This window comes from Glandiceps talaboti, chromosome 21 (assembly GCF_964340395.1).
Source record: "Glandiceps talaboti chromosome 21, keGlaTala1.1, whole genome shotgun sequence".
NCBI lineage: Eukaryota > Metazoa > Hemichordata > Enteropneusta > Spengelidae > Glandiceps > Glandiceps talaboti.
In genome coordinates, this window is record NC_135569.1 from 11,185,354 (window position 1) to 11,208,599 (window position 23,246).

The 23,246-nt window shown below is 35.9% G+C and overlaps 1 protein-coding gene across 1 annotated transcript; it reads left to right on the top strand.

Moving 5' to 3' along the window:
- The first annotated feature begins 439 nt into the window (after nucleotides 1-439).
- Nucleotides 440-18,077, top strand: LOC144451127 (mitochondrial 2-oxoglutarate/malate carrier protein-like). The gene is made up of 10 exons (XM_078141899.1): nucleotides 440-524; nucleotides 8,491-8,552; nucleotides 9,379-9,469; nucleotides 10,059-10,142; nucleotides 11,784-11,827; nucleotides 12,389-12,467; nucleotides 12,721-12,811; nucleotides 13,847-13,937; nucleotides 14,638-14,789; nucleotides 15,023-18,077. Exons 1-10 carry the CDS (start codon nucleotides 445-447, stop codon nucleotides 15,185-15,187), a joined length of 939 nt encoding a protein of 312 aa, XP_077998025.1. The 5' UTR covers nucleotides 440-444; the 3' UTR covers nucleotides 15,188-18,077.
- Nucleotides 18,078-23,246: the final 5,169 nt, after the last annotated feature.

Consider the following 23,246-nt stretch of genomic DNA (forward strand, 5'->3'; position numbering starts at 1 on the left):
AAAACAACATAAAGGGATGGCAATAGCCCCCTTTTACCACATCAGATTTTAATCAGAATATTGTAATTCTTGTTGCATGGCAAGATTGTTGATATTAATTGGTAATTACCCTGTTGTTCATGTTAGAAATCGTGATTCACTGGGTGCCGACTCAAAAATCAATTTTGATTGAACATATTGCACCATATTGTGCGATCCGCTGCACCAATACATTTACCCACTGGTGATTCAACATTTTTCAGGGAGTAAAATATTAAGAGTAATTCATTACATCTAACAAAACTTCTAAAAACGTTCACGTTACAACTAGCGCAGAAGTTCAAGTTTGAAGTACATTTTGCACTGTAAGAATGTGGCGACATGGCCTTGATCAACACAGTAGTACAAAGCGCCCTCAACAGCGGACCGGTACTATAATATCTGCAGACAGCTCTAGCTCTCAAAATGGCGTCCAACTCAAGCACACCGAGACAACCTCCTCCAATTCCAAATGCCATCAAGTTCTTATTCGGGGGAAGTGCTGGGTAAGTGAATACCATCAATGATTCAAGAACAACGTCATTAACCAAAGTGAAAAAAATGTTTTCGTGAGGGCGATGTAATAATGTGATCGGTCGGTTATCATTACCAGCTGACCGGCAAGAGGTTTCTTTGGTTTAGATTTTTAAGTTTTACTCCCGCTGGTGCGTACGTGCAATCATTATATCTCAGAGGTATGAACAATAATACCGGTCTGACTGACTGCAATGAACGTTGTCGGGACTACTACATCGCTATTTGAAAGCCAAGTCGGGGTTAACCTTTTCAATGTAAATCAGACCCGAAAGATTTGGCATTCATATGTCCAATGTCACGTTTGTTCATTTGTTACATCAGTTGATGCATCAATTTCATTTCTTGGAGGTCAGAGACCAGTAATTCACCCTCGTTGACATCCGCAGAAGGTTACTCTGACCCCGTGTTGCATTCTTCTTATTAAATGCCAACACTTGGCTGTCTTCCAGTTTATACTGGGCAGTATTATCTCTCTGAAGTGGCTACTATTCTATAAATACAATACAATACAATAATTCCTCTGCTTATGAATGAGATCCCTGCACGTGAATAGATCGTGATGTGACTGGACATATCCCCCCCACCCCATATCTTTTGTTCCCATTTTCAACTAGTCCTATTTGTGGGTTGTCTGTGGTTGCAGACGGAGTAAGTCAACACTCAATTTTGACATTTCCCGTTCTTGGAGAAGGAAAGGGACACTCAGAATTGTGTCCTGAGTGACTTCGTCTGCAAACAGGACTAATTTTCAATTTGTATGTTTCAACTAATATTATTATATATGCTAATGGCATGGTAATCAAACCCTGTCAGCATCTCACAAATTAATAATTTGTTGACAAACAATATTAATATTGGTTTAGACTTGTTTGTGCTCAAGTCAGTGTACATGACTGGTACACAGGTTCTTCAGTTACTCTGAAATACTAAATTTTCACTCTTTTTAAAATTGTTTGTATTTAAATTAAGTCCTTTCAAAATACTTTCTATTCATAGATGCCATGCATTCCTTCCTTAATCAGTGATAATTTCATTAGGGTGCTGATTTTTGATTGCGGACCCAAAAATGAATTTTATAGGATATAAGATATTGCACCATACCATGTGTACTGCCACACAAGTATGTTTACCCACAGGTGATTCAATACCGTTCAGGGTGTACAATATAAGGACAGTATATATTAAAACTATACATACTAACTTCTGCCGATTCTACTAGGAGTATCAAAGAAAACCACTAAAATGGGGATTTATGGGGAACTTGGAAGATTCCCATTAGATATATTTGTCTATTTAATGAATACAAATAACAACATATTACGAGAAGTTTTCAATTTCAACAAAGAAAACAAGACAAACTGGTACAAATCCACAACTTCTTATCTACCTAATTGATATGTAAATAAATTACAAGTTAACGAAATTAGTAAAAAAATAAAAACACAACAAATAAACAACAAACAACACTATAGGAGTAAGAACAAACAGTTTAAAAAAAATGTTCAAGTTGCAGTTAGTGCAGCTTTAAATGTGGAATATAAACCAAGTATTTCCACCTATCATCGATTTAGGTATTTCCTAATGGAAGTATTATGTTTATGGGGTTGTTTTTGATTACCAGCATTTCTAATGAAGTCAGGATGGTTGAATTGGGTGATGATGTTTGATTTTAATGACATCAGTAAACATACATGTAGTACATTGATCAGAAAGGTGAATAGATCACTTTGGCAAAGTTCAACTTGACAGTTACCATGGTAATTAGGTCTAAATGACTCATGTCAAAATGTTCTAGGGTTGAGAATTAGAGATTTTCTAGGTACTTATAATGGTGTAAGAAAATATCTGTGAAATCATATTAAATTAGATGTGATCGTTGAATGTATAGACACAAAATTGCTGGTACGTGTACTTTGATATCAGTCACTAGCCAACTTGCAAACCAAAATGAGCAGATTCAAGGACTGTGGCATTAGTAATTGTTATGTAATGTAATGTTATGTTATGTTGTGTTGTGTTATGTTATGTTATGTTATCTTATGTTGTGTTATGTTATGTCATCTTATGTTATGTTATGTTATGTTATGTCATGTCATGTTATGTTATGTTATGTCATCTTATGTTATGTTATGTTATGTCATCTTATGTCATGTTATGTTATGTTATGTCATCTTATGTTATGTTATGTTATGTCATCTTATGTTATGTCATCTTATGCTATGTTATGTTATGTCATCTTATGTCATGTTATGTTATGTCATCTTATGTTATGTTATGTCATCTTATGTTATGTTATGTTATGTTATGTCATCTTATGTTATGTTATGTTATCTTATGCTATGTTATGTTATGTTATGTTATTATTTATCAAGGTGTCCTATGTGGACTTAACAAATGAAATTATGTTTATATCAACACTCCAATAGCATAAACTAACGTGGTTGGTGGTAAGAACATAATTCTGTGCTAGAGAAATCCCTTTGACTACATGATGGAGATGATCAGATGATCATAGCATGCATAGAGACTAGACTAAATGTCACCAAGGTATAGTAAAGGTTATAAGCCAGATCTGCCGTTGATATACTCCAGCCCAAAGTGGATCCTGTAGTCTAATGGGCCCCTATGATAGAACTCGTCAACTACATACTCTCAAAATTGATAATTACAACTAAAAGGCAGTCATGCTGGTAGAAAGATTGTAATAACTACTACATAGGAAATTTTACAGGAAAATGGAATGTCTACACTGGCTCCAGTTCTTTGGGAGATTTTGTTTCAAGTCTCATATTCTGAACTATACAAAACAAGAACAGAGTTGTGTTTTTACAAACTCTTATTCAAATGAAGAACGATAAAAGCCGAGAGACTTTAGTAAGTCTAGGGAATAGAACAAGAACTACAGTGAATTATTATCAGAACCATTGTTGTTTCTTACATGTAATTGTTATGAGGCACAAACAACGTTGTATGGAGCAGAGTCAGACTGTAGTATTGTATTGTTGTATTAGTGTGACCCGGCCCATCCTTTGACCCAGTTTTAGGGGTGCCTTGACATGGTGAAAGGTCATTGCACTGGAAGAATATCTTCTGCTGTGCAATATGTGGAGGTTTTGTACCCTGCTTGTTATCTATGATATTGGACTGATAATATATTGATAATTGGCATGCATTTGTGCATATTGCTGTACAGTTCTTGACTCCTACCATGTCACCCCCCCCCCCCCCCCCCCCCATGTCATTTGGTACTCTTACAGTTTTTCCAAAGTTTCATCATGTTTATATCAATGACCCAATAGAATAAAATATCGCTGTTGGTGGTAAGAATGAAATTCTGTGCTAGAGAAATCCATTTGACTATACAGTGGAGATGATTGTATTAATGTGTATTGGACTAAAACTACATTTACTATGTATAATGGTTCAGTCTATGAAAGACATATGAAGTGTTATTTGTTTACTCCAGTGTACATTTTGAGGGACTTCCAACTAGTTTACAACATCTCGATCACAAGATGATTACATCTGTATTACAAACGCACTGCTGTCATCCACGTATGTAACATACTAGCTCCTAGTACTAAAGTCACTGTCCTGGTTTCATTAGTTTTAGTTTGTATTTGTCCTAGATTGTCAAAACTAAGGGTGCCACCGTAGACAGTGGATCTTCTCCACAGTTGTCAGGTTGTTGGTGAGAAAACAGAATTATAGTTTAGAACCCACATGCCTATTTCAATGTACAATATTGGCCATTCTTTGTATATGCAAAGATAAAACACATGATAACATGTTTCTAAAAGTGTGTGACATGAAATTAACCTTTTTCCATGGTAGTCTTAGTGGGCTACCAATTTCAGAAAGTGGTAGCCCGAGGATGATGATCAGTAGTCCCATATTCCTGAACTGAAAACAGAGTTCCCCTATTGGAAATATGTGTGTTATTAAAATACTTTTATATCTGTAAATCTTCCATCCTTTAAATCATCACATAATCTGTGGTAGCCTGAGTGGGCTACCAGCTGCATACATGTATTATGGTAGCCCCATGACAAGAATTAATAATCTGTACAGTAGACGTGGAACTGCCATTAATTTTAAGCCCTGCAGTCCTGGTTGGACATTTACAGCTGTGTTTGTACTCATTTATTTTAGATGTATACACATAAATTGAATACAAAGTATATCTAGATTTAGATCACCTCCACCCCACCCCACCCCACCCCACCCCCAACCATGTTGATTTGTGTTCACAGTCACAGTGAGATAAAATGTATCATTTTATATACACTTGTGCACTATCATAGTATCAGTGTTTGTACTTATTTTGTAACAAAAAACATCTTGTGAGAAGTAAAAATCACTTCTTGTTGCATGTTCATAGATTTATTGTTGTTGGTATATATTTGTTTATTTGTAGACATTCTATTCCTCCAATTTCTATGGTTATTTGTATTTGTTATATGTGTAGTATGTAAGGTGTGTACAGGCAAGAATAAAAAATACTGGCACCGTTCAATGACACTGTCTGGAAATTAGTAATTTACATCAGACTTTGAATGTTACATAACAGTGTACTATTTATACAGAATTACATTATTAAGTGCAACAAGTTGTCTGCATTTTATTCAAAACATTGGATTTCCGATTATGACATATTACTGTATCATCTGTCAATTGTGGGTATTTAGATTTTATTCAGCAGTAAAAATGATTTATTTATATTACAATAAAAATAATTTAAATATCAAAGTAAGGATTTCATACAAAAATAACTAATATTAATACTTACATGTATTTACAGTGTGGAATTGATAATTCATTGCCTGGGCTCAAAATTAGCAATGGTCTGAGGGTGCATAGATGTCAAAACATTTTATCTAGACTACCAAATTAGCAGTAGTCCAGGACACATAGACTACTAAACATTGTATCTAGACTACCAAGTTAGCTGTAGTCCAGGACACATAGACTACTAAACATTGTATCTATACAACCAAATTAGCTGTAGTCCAGGACACATAGACTACCAAATTAGCTGTAGTCCAGGACACATAGACTACTAAACATTGTATATTGACTACCAAATTAGCAGTAGTCCAGGACACATAGACTACTAAGTATCTAGACTACCAAATTAGCAGTAGTACAGGACACATAGACTACTAAACACTGTATCTAGACTACCAAATTAGCAGTAGTACAGGACACATAGACTACTAAACATTGTATCTAGACTACCAAATTAGCAGTAGTCCAGGACACATAGACTACTAAGTATCTAGACTACCAAATTAGCTGTAGTCCAGGACACATAGACTACTAAACATTGTATCTAGACTACCAAATTAGCAGTAGTCCAGGACACACAGACTACTAAACATTGTATCTAAACTACCAAATTAGTAGTAGTCCAGGACACATAGACTACTAAACATTGTATCTAGACTACCAAATTAGCAGTAGTCCAGGACACACAGACTACTAAACATTGTATCTAAACTACCAAATTAGTAGTAGTACAGGACACATAGACTACTAAACATTGTATCTAGACTACCAAATTAGCAGTAGTCCAGGACACATAGACTACTAAGTATCTAGACTACCAAATTAGCAGTAGTACAGGACACATAGACTACTAAACATTGTATCTAGACTACCAAATTAGCAGTAGTCCAGGACACATAGACTACTAAACATTGTATCTAGACTACCAAATTAGCAGTAGTCCAGGACACATAGACTACTAAGTATCTAGACTACCAAATTAGCAGTAGTACAGGACACATAGACTACTAAACATTGTATCTAGACTACCAAATTAGCAGTAGTCCAGGACACATAGACTACTAAACATTATACATGTATCTAGACTACCAAATTAGCTGTAGTACAGGACACATAGACTACTAAACATTGTATCTAGGCAACCAAATTAGCAGTAGTCCAGGACACATAGACTACTAAACATTGTATCTAGACTACCAAATTAGTTGTAGTCCAGGGCACATAGACTACTAAACATTGTATCTAAACTACCAAATTAGCAGTAGTCCAGGGCACATAGACTACTAAACATTGTATCTAGACAACCAAATTAGCTGTAGTACAGGACACATAGACTACTAAACATTGTATCTAGGCTACCAAATTAGCAGTAGTACAGGACACATAGACTACTAAACATTGTATCTAGACTACCAAATTAGCAGTAGTACAGGACACATAGACTACTAAACATTGTATCTAGGCAACCAAATTAGCTGTAGTACAGGACACATAGACTACTAAACATTGCATCTAGACAACCAAATTAGCAGTAGTACAGGACACATAGACTACTAAACATTGTATCTAGGCAACCAAATTAGCTGTAGTACAGGACACATAGACTACTAAACATTGCATCTAGACAACCAAATTAGCTGTAGTACAGGACACATAGACTACTAAACATTGTATCTAGGCAACCCAATTTATAAGGATGGTAGTCTGTAAACCAATGGAAATCAATAGAAAATTGTAGTGAAACAGTTAACATGGATAAATCTATCAAGTGTAGAAATTATATTTAAAAAAATAGGCATGTATGACATTGTGTAGTGGTGTATAGTGACATTTATAGAATGTATCATACCATTAAAACCCCTTACTGAGAGTGTTGAAGTAAGTAAATGTCAAAGATACAAACAGTGACTCCACCAACAATGACTGAATGACCTGTATTGAGACAGCCATTGAATTCACTCTAAACTATTACTACTAGGTAAGCCAGTCTTTTGTCAAGTGTGATATATCACATGTGTTGTAGGAAATCTACCTGAGATCCCAGACTTCTTACTAAGGGGTCCCATTTCTAGACAATAAGGTAATTCCAAAGTGTCACATCTTGTACATACAGGTAATAAAAATTTACCAGAGGTTCCAGATTTCATAGTACCAGGGGAACACACTCCTTCTCTTTAGCAGCTCCTGAACTTTGGAACTCTCTACCCCTGGACATTAAAACCTCTCCTAATGTAAACATTTTCAAAAGACGCTTGAAAACTCAATATTTCAGAGAGCTTTTTCAACTCCTTTCTAACTCTAAGCGCCACTGAACATTGTTTTCTTTGGATATTTGGCGCTATATAAATTTATTAGATAGATAGATAGATAGATAGATAGATAGATAGATAGATAGATAGACTGTAAGGTAGTCCTAAAGTGTTCTGTAATATTCTTGATATAATATAGGTAGAATTTACCTGAGTAAATGGAATATATGATACAGCCTAGCTGAAATCTATCCCCTGAATTCCCCAGACTTCATACCAGGGTTCCCATCAAGTTTCACTAAGTTCCTCAGACTTATTACAAGGGAGTCCCAATCCTCAAAGGTAAGGTAATCCCAAATTGTTGTATGTAAATGTCTACCTGGGTTCACCACTGTCAATGGGTGAACCCATGTAGACTTTACATACAATAATTTGGGATTAATATACCTTACCTTCTTCGTCACTATCTATGGTTCAGGCCTGATAAAAAAAATTGTGTGGTTCCGACTACACTCAATTTTAGAATAGGTAGATTTTTTATTTTATTGTATTTATTTTTCTGTGTGAGTGTCTAGTTCAGGTTTTCCATTGTTTTCCAAATGGATGGTCTGCGTTGTTTATTTCTTCCTATCAGATGTACAGCCATTAAAGATTGGAAGAACTGTTTTATTTGGTCTTTTTAAGTTGATGTCAGTTTCCACATCCACTATTTCTCGTGAGACTTCAAAATTTTTGCGATTTTATTATTTTTTTCTCGAATACTTAAAAAAAGTTGAGGATCGGCAGTGAAAAGCGAGGTGTGTTCGGGTAACCGGAACCAAAACAATTATTTTTTTAGGCCCCCCACCAGAGATTTTATCAGAGTTTCTTACCATGTAATTCTTCTTTTCATTTCCAGGTGTTTTGCAACATGTTTTGTACAGCCCTTGGATTTGGTCAAGAATCGTATGCAGTTGAGTGGTACGTATGAAACAGTCAACAGAATAACTTGCACCATGCACGAGCCAAGTTGAACAAAAAATATGGAATGTATACTTCTACGTCACGACACGACAGCGCACGCGTCTATGTCATCCCAACACGTGTCTACATCACTGGTTCTGCTGTGTTCGAAATATGAGTCAAAACATTCAAAATTGCCATTACTTTCCCTGATTTCTCTTTCATCTTGATTGATTGAGTGAGTGAGTGTTATTTAATAAAGTGGACATATGGATGAGGACTGGCTATTTATTTTGGATTTTAATTTATAAAACAATTTTATCATGGCTTCCTACTTGAAAAATCAATGTGAAACAACATATACCAAAACCTTGTCTGTAACTCGATAAATTGCAAAAGATTAATAGATGTGTAAATTCTTTGTTATTGTACGTACAATAACAAACTTTTTTACTCATGTTTTAGCTTTTGCACTGTATTGAGTTACAAACACAGACTTAGTCAATATTGTTTCACATTGAGTTTTCAAGTAGGAAGCCATGATGAAATTGTTTTATAAATTAAAAAGTAAAAATAATTACCCAATCCTCATCCGTATGGCCACTTAAAAAAGGTACATGTATGTACATGGATTAGTGTGAGGTCTTTTATGATATTTAGGGCCTTTGGGCCATGCAAGATTTTACACTATCACAGCACACTAGGACTATGATATGAAGGTGTTCAATAGATGGAGAAAGGAGGGGGGGGGGGGGGGTTATACACAGGTTGGGGGATGAGGGTGTCAAAACAAAAATATTACAAAGGAAGGAGGTTAACCTTGTGATGAAATTTTGGTTTATAGGAGAAGGTGGTGGAAAACGAGAACACAAGACCAGTTTACATGCATTGAGAAGTATTGTGAAAAATGAAGGCGTCTTTGCTGTATACACTGGGTAAGTACATTGGTAGAATGCTGTCATCTTACAAGAAATGTACACTTATGCAGAGAGAATGTGGACAGCACATTTCTATCTTACAACATATAAATATGTATTAACTCTATTATATATTGATTGTTTGTTTGTTTGTTTGTTTGTTTGTTTGTTGATTGAGATTCATGTTTATGGTGTCATGGTGGTTGAATGGTTAGAGTGGTTGGCTTGGAATCTGTACATTGCTGGTTGTGGAGTCATGATGGTTGAATGGTTAGAGTGGTCGGCTTGGAATCTGCAGGTTGCAGGTTTGAGTCTCACTGTTGCAATTTACTAGTGAATGGCTAAAATCCTTAGGCAAGATTTGAACCATGACTGTGTGCCCCAGTCAACCCAGCTGTATAAATGGGGACCCGGTAGGATCGAGGTTGTAATGTGAATGCTTTAATCCTATGTGCTTATAGAGGCTGCAATGGATTGTATGCTCCCCAGGGAGTTGACCTGTTGTGCTGTTATATGTCTGTGCCAGGAGTAATAATTGTAAAGCGCTTTAAGCACAGTATTGGAAAACACTTTATAAAAACTACCATTATTATTTGTATTCTTGTAGGTTGTCAGCAGGTTTACTACGTCAAGCAACATACACCACAACCAGACTGGGAGTTTATACAATGCTTTTCGATATGTTTAAAAGGTATGTGTTTCAGATTAAGAAATATGTCATGTTTAAAATGCAGACATATGTTACTCCAATGAATGACCCAATATGTAATTTGAAACAATAAATAATACTGTAATAGGACATTTTATGCAAAGTTACAAGAAGGTGAAGCTTCCCTTAGGCTCAGCGCCTCCTGTTTCCTTGTTTAAGGAGAGCTTACTGTAGAAATTGCAAGAAGGTTAGCACCCTTGTGAACTTATTTAGGGGAAGCTTACTGTAGAAATTGCAAGAAGGTTAGCACCCTTGTGAACTTATTTAGGGGAAACACAGAAACACAGAAATTACAAAGCCACTTAACTTGTTTGGGATGTGGGGTGTGGGGTGAAAGGGGATTGCAAAACTTACAAGAGGTGTTTAGTACCACAGTTCCACTGTTACTTTATAAAGGGGAACACTGTGGCATCATCACTATGTTAGAAGTAATGGATTCATTAGTTCTATAACCTTGTCAATATTGTAATCTGTTAGCATTGAAACCAATGTCATGTTGACAAATGCTAAACAGTTATCACATGCTCAATCCTGCATATGTCTTCACCAATACCATCAATCTTTTAACTGGACTGTTAAAATGTACCAGGACAAGTGACATCGTGTCCTTGACTCTTGCAGTGGAAAGACTGAAGAACAGTGACCCCAATATACATGTTGTGTGTACCCTAGACTGTTTTTTAACCCAAACAAAGTAACATTAGGGTTACAGATGTCAGAGTAATCTCATGGCAAGGGTAAAGTACACCGGGCTAGATATATATGTTGTGTACCCTTACCTGTTTTATAACAAAAACAAAAAAACAAAAACAAAATCAAGACATAACAAGTAGCATTAGGGTTAGGGATTTTGTGAATACAGTTGATAATGATCATTACATACTTTACCAATGTAAAATTCGTATCACATGTAAAGCTAGGTCCAATGTACAATATAAGAATTGAAATATTGTGTGAATGCTGCATGTAATTTGACTGTTTAGTCAATGTGAGTAAAGTATATGTATACCAAGTCCATAAACTATTAACTGACTTAAAATGTTGACATATTTGATAATAATATTTTTATCAGCATGTGTTTGAAATGAGGTCAAATATGTGTGTTACCAATAACCTAGACAACAAGGTCACTAACAAGTCATCAAGGTAGTCATCTCTATTTTGGTGTACTTCTATATATGTACATATAGTTACTTGTACCATGGATAATAGATTATCTCTACACTGAAAAGGGGTGGGAGGAGGGACAGGCCTGTACTGTGCAGAGAAAGGTTGGGTGGGGGGGGGGGGTGAAAGGAAGAAGGTGTACAATAATATGGTTGTGGAAAAGGAAAGGGGTTGCATATGAATAGGGGGAGAGTAGTGAAGGGGTTAAACTTGGAAAGGGATAGGGGAGGGGGAAGGAAAAAACTGCAATGAGGGGGTGAGGAAAGATGTGGTTGTGTGCTTCATAACTATAAAGTTGAATGACTCATCAGTCATGGTTACAAAGGAATTTTGGCAATTTGATGCAATTAGAAGCTGTTCCGTCGTCTCCCCCCCCCCCCCCCATGTGTCAAATTTAACAATTACCATATTCATAAAATATTTTGAAAACAAACAAATGTCTTCATTGTATTTCAGTCCTGATGGAACTCCTCCAAACTTCTTCAAGAAAGCAGTCCTGGGTGAGTTGTGTATTATTTTCCTTTAGTATATGTTATTAGTGTGAGCTCGGTTACCATACATATAAATTAGTGTAACCTATTATTATATGGTTCTTGTAAAACATTCAAATTCTTGACTCATTTTACCACAACTTCATATAAAATGTGCTAGATTGATTGACTATTTGTTGATTGATTTATTGATTGATTAATTGACTGACTGACAGATTGATCAATTGAATGGTTTATTGATTGATTGGTTGATTGATTGACTGACTGACTGACTGACTGACAGACAGACAGATTGATTGATTGATCAATTGAATGGCTGATTGGTTGACTGACTGACTGACTGAATTAATTAATAATTAATTAATTGATTCAGTCATTGATTGTTTTGATTTTTGGTTCAGTTGATTGATTGATTGATTGATTGGTACCAGCAAAACAAGTCAAAAGTCACTGTTTTCGAAGACTTTGTTATTCCAAAAAACGTATTGTTTGATAGATGAGACAGGTAACTTATGTATACGCTTCCATGTTGTTGCCATGGTGACTGAATTATTCTTTATTTTGTATCAGGTATGAGTGCTGGTGGTATAGCTGCTGTGGTGGGTACTCCAGCTGAGATATCCTTAATCAGAATGACGGCAGATGGCAGGTACGTAGGAATATTGTGTGGATGTGTTAGGGAAATCAGGTGGTTGATGGGAATATTGGATGGAAAATTAAGGGGTTGAGAAGGGCAGGTACGTAGGAATATTGTGTGGAAGTTTAGGGAAATCGAGATTGAACACCATTCAAGACTGTGTAGGTTGACCCCGCTGACCACTCACCTTGTTATCATTACACCATTCAGGATTGGTTACGTTGATAACTCTGGCCACTCACCATGTTTTTTTTCTCCCCATTAGACTTCCTGTAGATCAAAGGAGAGGCTATAAGAATGTATTTGATGCACTTTATAGAATTGTATCAGAAGAAGGATTGCTGACATTATGGAGGGTGAGTTAACACATTGTTATAATGGAGATTAAACTTACTAAACAAAACACAAAATAGGTGTAATATCGAATTAAACTTTTATTCCAAATACAGACTTGAACGTTGGTATGTCAAATTTTCAACTGCACACTTCAGTCTTTGTCAACAAATGGTTAAGAAGGACCCACTTTTCAGAGCATGTGACCTTATGGTCATGTGAGTTTAATAAAGGGGTCGTAGGTGCCTGAAAGTTTGTATTGCCCTCCATCTTTACTCAATGATGGTTTATATGCCACATATACTTTTTACCACATTGGGTTGGTTGTCAGTGGCTGAGTGGTTAAACCACTTGCCTCTTACAACTGTGGTCAAGTCCTACTCTGGTTTTGATTACCCTCGCCACACTAAGTAATGACGATGTGAATGATGTGAATTTATGACGCACCTTTCCTCCTGAGAGTTCAAGGCACTCACAATTATTAACCCTGGCACAGATCAATGTCGGCACAACTGCCCTTTATACTTCCTCAACTCCCTGGGGAGCATACAATCCATTGCAGCCTTTATAAGCACAAAGGATTAATGCATTCACATTGCAACCTGTATCCTACCAGGTCCCCAATTATACAGCTGGGTTGACTGAGGCACAATCGTGGTTCAAATCTTGCCCAAGAACAGTGACAGGGCTCTAACCAACAACCTGCAGATTCAAAGCTGGCCACTTTCTAACCCTCTGCCCATCATGATGCAACATAAGAAGAATGTCGTTCAGTTTGAATCTACCAAATAACACAGGTTTTCCCATGGCATTCCTTTTTCCTCCTGCATTAATATTGAATCCAGTATCTACAATTATACCGGTGTTACTCAGTCACCAGTGTGGTCTTCCTGACTAATATCAAAGATTAATAAATAAATATTGAAATATCCGTTTTATTTCCATTGTACTCAAATCTCACTTTTTAAACGCTACCGTTCAAAGTAAGAAGTACATGTATACCACTGTTAATCTTTCATATTCTTATTAATGTTTCATATTGTAATTTTCTCTGACAGGGTGCTACACCTACAGTGGCTAGAGCCATGGTTGTAAACGCTGCCCAGCTGGCATCCTACTCACAGGCTAAACAAATATTAATAGGAACAGGTAGGAACATAAGTTTTATTAGTAAAACATTGTCAGATCTTAGATATTTGTTGCATGTGAAGAATTACATGTTATTGTACTTCCTGAAATGTTTTAATAATCACTGGTAAGAGAGCTATCTGTAGCATGGCTGTACCCTTACTATGTCAGTACTATGGGCCATTTACAGATAGTGCAATATCAAATTTCTCTTTTCAACAACATATTCAAAGTGATCTGATTTCTCTTTTCAACAGTGTATATCAAACCATGATCTGATTTCTGTTCAACAGTTTATTTCAAACTGTGATTTGATATCTTTTCAACAGCGTATTTCAAATTGTGATTTGATGTGTATTTCAAACTGTGATTTGATATCTTTTCAACAGTGTATTTCAAACTGTGATTTGATATCTTTTCAACAGTGTATTTCAAACTGTGATTTGATTTCTGTTCAACAGTTTATTTCAAACTGTGATTTGATTTCTGTTCAACAGTTTATTTCAAACTGCGATTTGATATTTTTTCAACAGTGTATATCAAACTGTGATTTGATATCTTTTCAACAGCGTATTTCAAACTGTGATTTGATATTTTTTCAAGTGTATTTCAAACTGTGATTTGATATCTTTTCAACTGCGTATTTCAAACTGTGATCTGATTTTCCTTTTCAACTGCGTATTTCAAACTGTGATCGGATTTCAATTTGTCATTTCAACAGCATATTTCAAGGATGATATATTTTGTCACTTTGTGGCCAGTATGATAAGTGGATTGGTAACAACAGCAGCTTCCATGCCAGTAGATATTGCAAAGACAAGAATACAGAACATGAAAATTATTGATGGGAAACCAGAGTACCGTGGAGCTTTTGTAAGTAAAACCAAATTATACTTGGGCCTTTCATTTTACATGAGAATGAATTTTGTGAGACTACTGCATGATCTCTCAGACATTTGGCATGTGTTTTGTCATTATTTTAAGAGTGTCTAGAGATTTGACTAGGAAGTGACTGTGTACAGCAACATACTATTTGGAGATTATACTTACTCCATTATCTACAGTCATCACTATAATCTCATTTTATTTGTTTTTTCACTTCACAGGATGTATTGTCTAGAGTTGTGCGAAATGAAGGGTTCTTCAGTTTATGGAAGGGTTTCACACCATATTACTTGAGATTGGGTCCTCATACAGTCCTTACATTCATCTTCTTGGAACAAATGATAGCAATGTACAGAAGGAAAGTCCAGAAATTCACAGCAGACTAAAAAAGAACCCAGACTCACGGTGAAGAGTGTTGTACGTGTGCGCTGACTTCACCATTTTCCTCAATGGTGGTTGTGATGGTGATGGTGATGGTTACTATGGAAACCTTTCAGGAATGTTGTGGCTTTTACAATAGTTCAGAGTGTTGCTATGACGACGTCGGATGATTTGGAAACGTTGATGTAGAAGCTGTGTCCGATAACGTACAGTGGTTTTTGAAAACTGTAAAGTATAACCATCATATATTATAGTTTTATAGACCCCAATGGAAAGTGTCGCTGCTGCTTAATGTAAAATACAGGGTAATATATATATAGCAGAGACCAGAACTCAAGTGACCAAATGTGACCTTTGACCCTGATGTGAGTCTAGGGCTGGATTGTTGTAAGTTACAGCATAGAATACAATGTTTTGTCCATTATCAATTTTTGTTACAAAGTAAATCATTTTTCATCCGTTTTATCAACGTCACCAGAATGTTTCAGACTTTAAATGCACATTTTTTTCAGTATCACACAAACTAAGAAAATGACCATAATTTACACAGCAGCACAGTTTTTGGGTCAAGCGCTAATATTTTTAGTGGCCCTAAACATAGAGTATTACACCATAGTATTTGTGGACTCCCTAATAAAATGACCATAATTTATGAAGCAGCACAGTTTTAGAGTCAAGCGCCAGTATTCTAAGTGGCCCTAAACAGAGAGTATATAGTAACACCATACCGTAGTATTGATGGACTCCCTAATTTACATAGCAGCACAGTTTTTGGGTCAAGCGCTAATATTTTCAGTGGCTCTAAACACGGTATTAGTATTACACCACAGTATTGATGAACTCCCTAGCATTGTTGTGTATATGTAAGGCTTGTCAGGCCTCCCTAGTTTGACCATAGAAAAGATACACCACTGTCTATGGTTTGACCTATTTGACTCAAGGAAGAAAATACACACATGGTACCTACTTATGCATTTACCAATCAAATTTACTGAAATATCTAGGGTGTGTTATCAAATACAGTCCTATGTCACACAACTTGCCTTTTTGGGTTTATTGTGTTGTTTTGAGTTTAAAGTCAGTGATTGTGGCACTCCGTCGGTAGCCAATCAGTACTTGTTAGTGATTGTGTTATTTTCTGAGTAACCAATGCGTGGTTGTGTGACTTTGTAAGTATCCACTCAGTGACTGCTACTTTTTAAGTATATCCAATCATTGATTGTGTTAGTGACTAAGTTGTTTCCTGAGTAGCCAATCAACAATGGTGTTATTTTCTGAGTAGCCAATCACTGACAGTGTTATTGTCTAAGTAGCCAATCAGTGTGTGACATTGTGCTATTGTCCCAGAATTTAGCAATTAAGATATAAAAGGTTTCACTAACTACTTTGTGTAATATACTATCGTGTGAACATAAAGTACGAAGGTATGTTAACAGAAATAGTCTTGTCTTCATTGAAATGTAAGTTATACCATTGGCATTGTAAGGATCTTCAAAATACAAATTGCTATCTTTTCTTGAAATCTTTGTGCTGTACTTCATATATTAGTCTATGCTATTTGTGACTTTAATTTCTCAATCACTCACATCTAAACAAATGGATGTATGTGGCGTTATAGTCTGCATATCAGGATTGTGAATGAAGTACCAAATTACAATCAACTGTCAGTGTGTGATGGATTACCACTGATGTGCAGTTAATACTTTTGTCAACATGTGGTCAAGCCAGATTTTCACTTCATTAGCTCCATTTGACTAGACATGAGTGCGAGATGCAAGAGAGAGAGAGAAGCCACATATAGCATCTAGACTATCCATACATCTGAACAACAGATCTGAAGCACTGCATTGATCAGTACTTTGAAGAAGTAGCAACAGAAATATTGTTATTGCATGTATAAGTAGGAATACAAAACTTCTCAGAAAATAATCACAATTCTCGGTACCTGTAATAGCATTTTATTTTATGTTTGAGGGTCTACTAAATAGAACAAGAATGTTGTGGTCTGAGATGTCTCAGGGTAGTGAAGCCAGCTGGGTTGAGTTCGAGTTATTCTCACACCTATATTAATGCATATGGAGTGAAAGTCATGGTGTCGACCCAGAAATTGAATGATTGTGACTTTCCTGACACAAAGGTGGTACAACTATATCAGGTTAAAAAATTGAAATCTCAAATTGACCTTTCAAATTTGAAATTAAACCATTTCAAAAGTTACTCCTCTTTCTCCCAACTAGTAATTGACTTGTTTGCAAATAATACCCCTTGGGAGAAAGGATTAATACCAGTATTCCATCTGACTAAATACACACACATGGAAAAAGTTAGACGGAAAGATCAAGGCGTTACTTCCACTATTATAACACACTCAGTGGATGGTCTGTCATAATGAACTGAGTCTTCAAACGAAACAAAGTACCACTCAGCAATTTCAAATACCATGTAAAACTAGTGTGATTGAATTACACATTCATGATCACTGCGTAATGAACTCTGTTGTCAAGACAACGCTGACACTCAAAGCATGCACATTTAGTATATTATAGTATGAACTTTTCAATTTCCAACACAAACTGTTTTTAGAAAGCTGTGTCTAAAGCTTTCAACCTTTCACTTCATCATGAATGCAAATTTGTTGGTGTATCAGGTGTGTGCCAGTAATATAGAAAGAAAAAACTTACTATACCTTGAACACCTGTTCATCTAATTTGGGTTTATTTGTTCATTTATATTTGTTGAATTATTATGTCCTTATCCAAATGCAAAAGAAATAAAACTTATTATTTAAAGCAATGAAAGGCTAATAATGCAACTCATTTGGACTTCAAATTTTGTTCTAAGTGAATTTACACCATTCTTACACTTGTAGGTGATTCTGAAGAAATTATTTCATGATTTGTACAATGGTATAATTAATTTTTTCATTGTTGTGTAAATCGACCTTTGACCTTCGATATTGCATTGTGATACTATAGAAAGATGTTATGTGTATTTTTCTCTGAGCAATAAAAAATTGGATTCAATGGGATGAAATGAATAAATAAATACTACTTGTGGTGATAACAGCTTGTGTTTAGTCATTAGCCCAAAAAGTTATAGCGCCCTCTAACAATATTCTAGGCGGTGGTTTGTTTACGTCTGTGTAACTTGAGTTCAGCCATACTCATAAACTATCAAGCAGCTTTGTATTCCAAATTTCATGAATTTAGCGTTTACAGTCGACACATGTAAAAACTACGTGTGTGACGAGAGAGCTATCATGTATGATCAGTGTATCAAACACTTCATGTGTACGTATTGAATCGGACCACAATCCACAATTGACTGAGCTCAACGTCAATGACCTGCATTTGACCATAGCCCACTGTCTAACCATTGACTTTGTACACCTTGTGCAGACAAGACAATACAATACAGCCCCTTTCCTTTTCCATTGTCAGAATTGAGTCCCTACTCCGTCTGCAAGCTGGACTAGGGACATAAATATTGTCAGAATCGAATTCCGTACTCCGTCTGAACGTTGGACTGCAGACATTGTCAATGAGTCCCGCATGCTGTCGTCTGCAACAGTGCAACTTGGACTACGGACATTTGTCAGAATCTTGTCTCGTACTCCGTCTGCAAGTTCGACTACAGACATTGTCAGAATCGAGTCATGTACACTACATATGGCCGGCGACATGTTTTCAACACATCAGTTGAACAAAACAAATTCGCCAATCAAGTACAAGCCTACAGCTATGTGGCATATCATAAACTGTACACGTCTGTCATAGATGATATTTGCTTAGTTAGTATCGCACATGGGCATGGCTTTCTACAACACAAATTAAAATTTTGCAAAATTCAATAGGAACAAAAATATCGGCTATATACACATTGTAGATAGTGCAAACTAACCGTAATATTTGCATGAATCAAGAAGTAAAGTGAAATACCTTTGAAAATGACTTGAACCAAGAAAATTTGAGACTTCGTAGAGGGCCGAGGCTTCGCAGCGTAGATGACGACACCATGAAAATATGAAGAGCGCCACCAGTGGCGACTTTGTCATTACTTTTATTTTTTTTATAATTCCTGTAATGTACGTTGGGATTTCTCGTTCGCTACTGCTTCTAGTATTTTATTTATCCTCTTATCCAAATAGAATACAATGAAATAGGTAAATATGTAAAAGTCGCAGTGATAATATTTAAATATAAAAACAAACAAACATCGAGTTTCGGTCATGCAAGGAAAATTAGACATGACAGCGATGATACATACAAGCTTACTAAATATGACACAAACTAAGGTTATAAAACTTTTACTAAAAGTGAAAATACTTACATAAAACCTTGATTAAACTGTTATAGTATAATATTAATGTTGACGCATGCCTTCTATGATACTACAATTACCTTCTGACATTGTTAGAACAGTTGCCTAGTATAGATTCCTCGATATTTTTTGATACGTATAAAAAATTACGTCATCGTATCGTTTATATGGTATATCTTAATACTACTACTAGGGTTGAGTTCAGTTAATTGCAAGTGATAGTTGCGTTTGCTTCAGTAAGTGAGTGACTTTTAAATATGCGGCATAAATCTCACCCAAAAACGTATAAACTCAGCTTGTGCCCCTTTAAGTACATACCTTAAAGTTGAGTATATGTACGTAAAACCTCTAATTGAACCTTGAACTTTATTTAAATTTCCTCTAGATTAAAAATTATACAACTGAAATTATCACCAGTCTTTGAGCTCCACCCATTGAGGGCGCACTTCTTTGTGATAGAAGAATGTGGTTGTCTGCGTCGCTACTAAGTTACACCTTACGTCTCTCGTCTTGCCTGTGGTGGAATGTTAAAGAATAAGGGCTCACAGTAACTTGTGCATTGTTAGCGACAGACTCCTACGTTCGACCACAATACAGGGAAACTGGACACTGCATGAGTTTGAGATTGAAACCACCTAGACGAGCACTCGTAATAACATTTCTTCACAAATATAAGCAACAAGAACTTATTTTGTGTAAATTGCTCCCATGACGAGAAGCATAACTCCAAACCTGCCGAATTACACTTAAGTTCTAGAGATTACACAACACACATTTTGGCGTGTTTGCTTCAGTACACGCATTACCCATGGTTTAAAGTCTATTATTTTTTTATGTTTGAGTTTCATGCTACATTTTCTCACTTTCGTTCGATTGAGGTATTTTTCAAAATTCCTATCGTACGATTATATTTTTGGTCTGCATGATCGACATTTTAAAAATTTAAGACATTCTGAAAATACTTGCACGATTGACATTTTTGGCACGACTAAAACTGGTCCTGTCTTTTCTTAGATTTACAAAATGTCCGAACTACATTCCAGATTGTTACACTTTTGTTGTATTTTAACTAAAAAAAAACGGGTCAAAAACGTAAAATAACGATCTCTTGTTTAGTCTGCAGCTCTCATCCATGGAGGCAGGAGGGGCTTTTGAAATACTATAGTCGCACCGCATTACGTTTGTTGTTCTGTGTATAGACTCTCCACAACAAGTGTGAGGTTGGTCACAGTAAACGACAGTGGTTATTGTTCGAGTCAATGTTCAACGTGTAATCCACGCATTGATCGGCAAATACGGCAAAGAAGATACAGCCTAGCAAAACAAAGGGAGAAGAATTGGGGGATTGTCGTCTTTCATCCAAACCTTTGACAACTATATACATACACAAAGAGATAATGGTCTAAATTGCCACTGAGGATTATATGTGGTGTAAATTTGAACTTAGTTTTGAAAGGAATCTGTCACCTGTATTGGTATTCACCGACCCAACGCATCGCAAATTTGTCAAGGTAATCTAAAGAACGTGGATTTCGGTTACCTTTCGAAATCATATTTCTAAACAACGGCAGTACAGAATTAAAATGGAATTTTTGAAGATGAAGGTCTTTCACTGTCCGTTTTTCATGTTTTATAGTGTTGAAAACCAAGTACATAAATACAGTTAAAACCATTGAAGCATCATTCACGCTTATGCAAACTATGCGTGCAAATGTTCAGCTAAGATCGCAGCTGGGGAGACCACCTATATAATCATAGACCTTCCGTGTATATGGTCTATGCTATGATTGATTTTGCTTGGTAAATTAAATAGAGTTTGATTCTAAATTCCCCTTCTCAAAAAGTGTAGAATTTTGAGGGCTATGAAAGTGAAGCGAGTATCTTTTGTAAGTTGTTGGTCAATTGCTAACCAGACAAGCCTTTGTCCTCCTGAGCACACCAAACTGAGAAAACAAGACGAGAACAAAACAACACATGGACGGTGTAGACGAATGTTTGCATCACTATGACTAGAACTCCAAGTTTAGGTATTCCAAAGACAAAGTAAGTTCGACTCACAACCATAAAACATGCATAGAGGATTTCATATAACATGTACGACACGAGATAAGACGTTGTAGACAAAGAAAAATATACTACAATATATGGATAAATGTGTAATATTTTTCAGAGTTCGACTTCCACCATTTTTACCTATAATAGTATAAATACCCCTTTGTCAATCTCTGAACAACATGGTTATGTTTTTCTTTTTGTCGATACCCAAATTTATATTCCTTTTGACCAATTTGTTATTATTTTTATCCAGTATACTAACAGCAGTAAAAAGCCCCGAAAAAATACACAAAATGTCAAAATATGTACATAATTATAATTTAAAATGAACACAGTGCCAATGACAGACAAAGAACATTCAAGATGTAATATTTACTTACTGTTCATCAGAAAAGATGCAATAAAACATAACAGAAAAAAATACAGTAATATAAGTAAAAATATTGTGACATTTTTATATCTATAATTCCCCCATCACCACCACCACCACCACCACCACAACCACCACCATCGCCACCACCGCCACCACAACCACCATCGCCACCACCATCACAGCCACCACCACCACCACCACCACCACCACCACCACCACCACCACCACCACCACCACCACCACCACCACAACAACAACAACATCATCACAAAAGGAACGGGGAATTTGAGATTTAAGTTTAATCTCATGACATCATTTTATCATTTTAGAATAAAGTATTTTTTTACTAGAAATTACGTTTTACACAGCATATATATAGGACCGGATAGCGATTTACGATACCAGGAATTGTAGCTATTCCAGGTTGTGGAACTCAGGCTCATAAAATCATAAAATCCCGCCAAACTTTGAGACAAACTTTGCACCTTCGTCTGAATAGGTTTTGTGATGGTTTTAACACCACGTAAATGAGCAATAAAGTAACATTGACACTTTGTTAAAGAACGAAGTTAGAACTACTTGTCAACATGCTGTATAGCTTTACCTACAATATACATGGTCACTGCTATATCGTACATGGTTACTGCTATATCGTACATGGTCACTGCTATATCGTACATGGTCACTGCTATATCATACATGGTCACTGCTATATCATACTAAAGTAACAAGATGTGACACTCAGAAATAATATAAATTTAAAAAAAAACCACATACATGATAGTGATTTACGATACCAGGAATTGTAGCTATTCCATATACACGGACACATAAATAATCTATCTATCTATCTATCTATCTATCTATCTATCTATCTATCTATCTATCTATCTATCTATCTATCTATCTATCTATCTATCTATCTATCTATCTATCTATCAATCTATCTATCTATCCATATATCTATATATATATCTATCTATCTATCTATCTCTCTCTCTCTCTATATATATATATATAAGACGATCGCAACAGCGTGACACTGTGTAATGGCTCCTGTGCATCTTGCTTGATACTGTGTTATTTACACACCTCTCTACATACATATACGTATTGAACACTGTTTACTCCAGCATTGACATTTTACATATACTGAGTATATATATATATATATTTATTTATATGTGTGTGTGTGTGTGTGTGTGTGTACTTTAATATTGGTGATATACCACGAGAGATGCAATAATTGAATGTTAGTGACATTTCATGAGATATTGGTAACACATGCAGCACTTCGATACTGGTGAATAAAGACC

Coding starts and splice junctions, on each gene's coding strand:
- LOC144451127 (XM_078141899.1), top strand. CDS start 445: ATGGCGTCCAACTCAAGCACACCGAGACAACCTCCTCCAATTCCAAAT. Junction 9,470..10,058: donor GTCTTTGCTGTATACACTGG/GTAAGTACATTG, acceptor GTATTCTTGTAG/GTTGTCAGCAGGTTTACTAC. Junction 13,938..14,637: donor ACAAATATTAATAGGAACAG/GTAGGAACATAA, acceptor TCATTTCAACAG/CATATTTCAAGGATGATATA.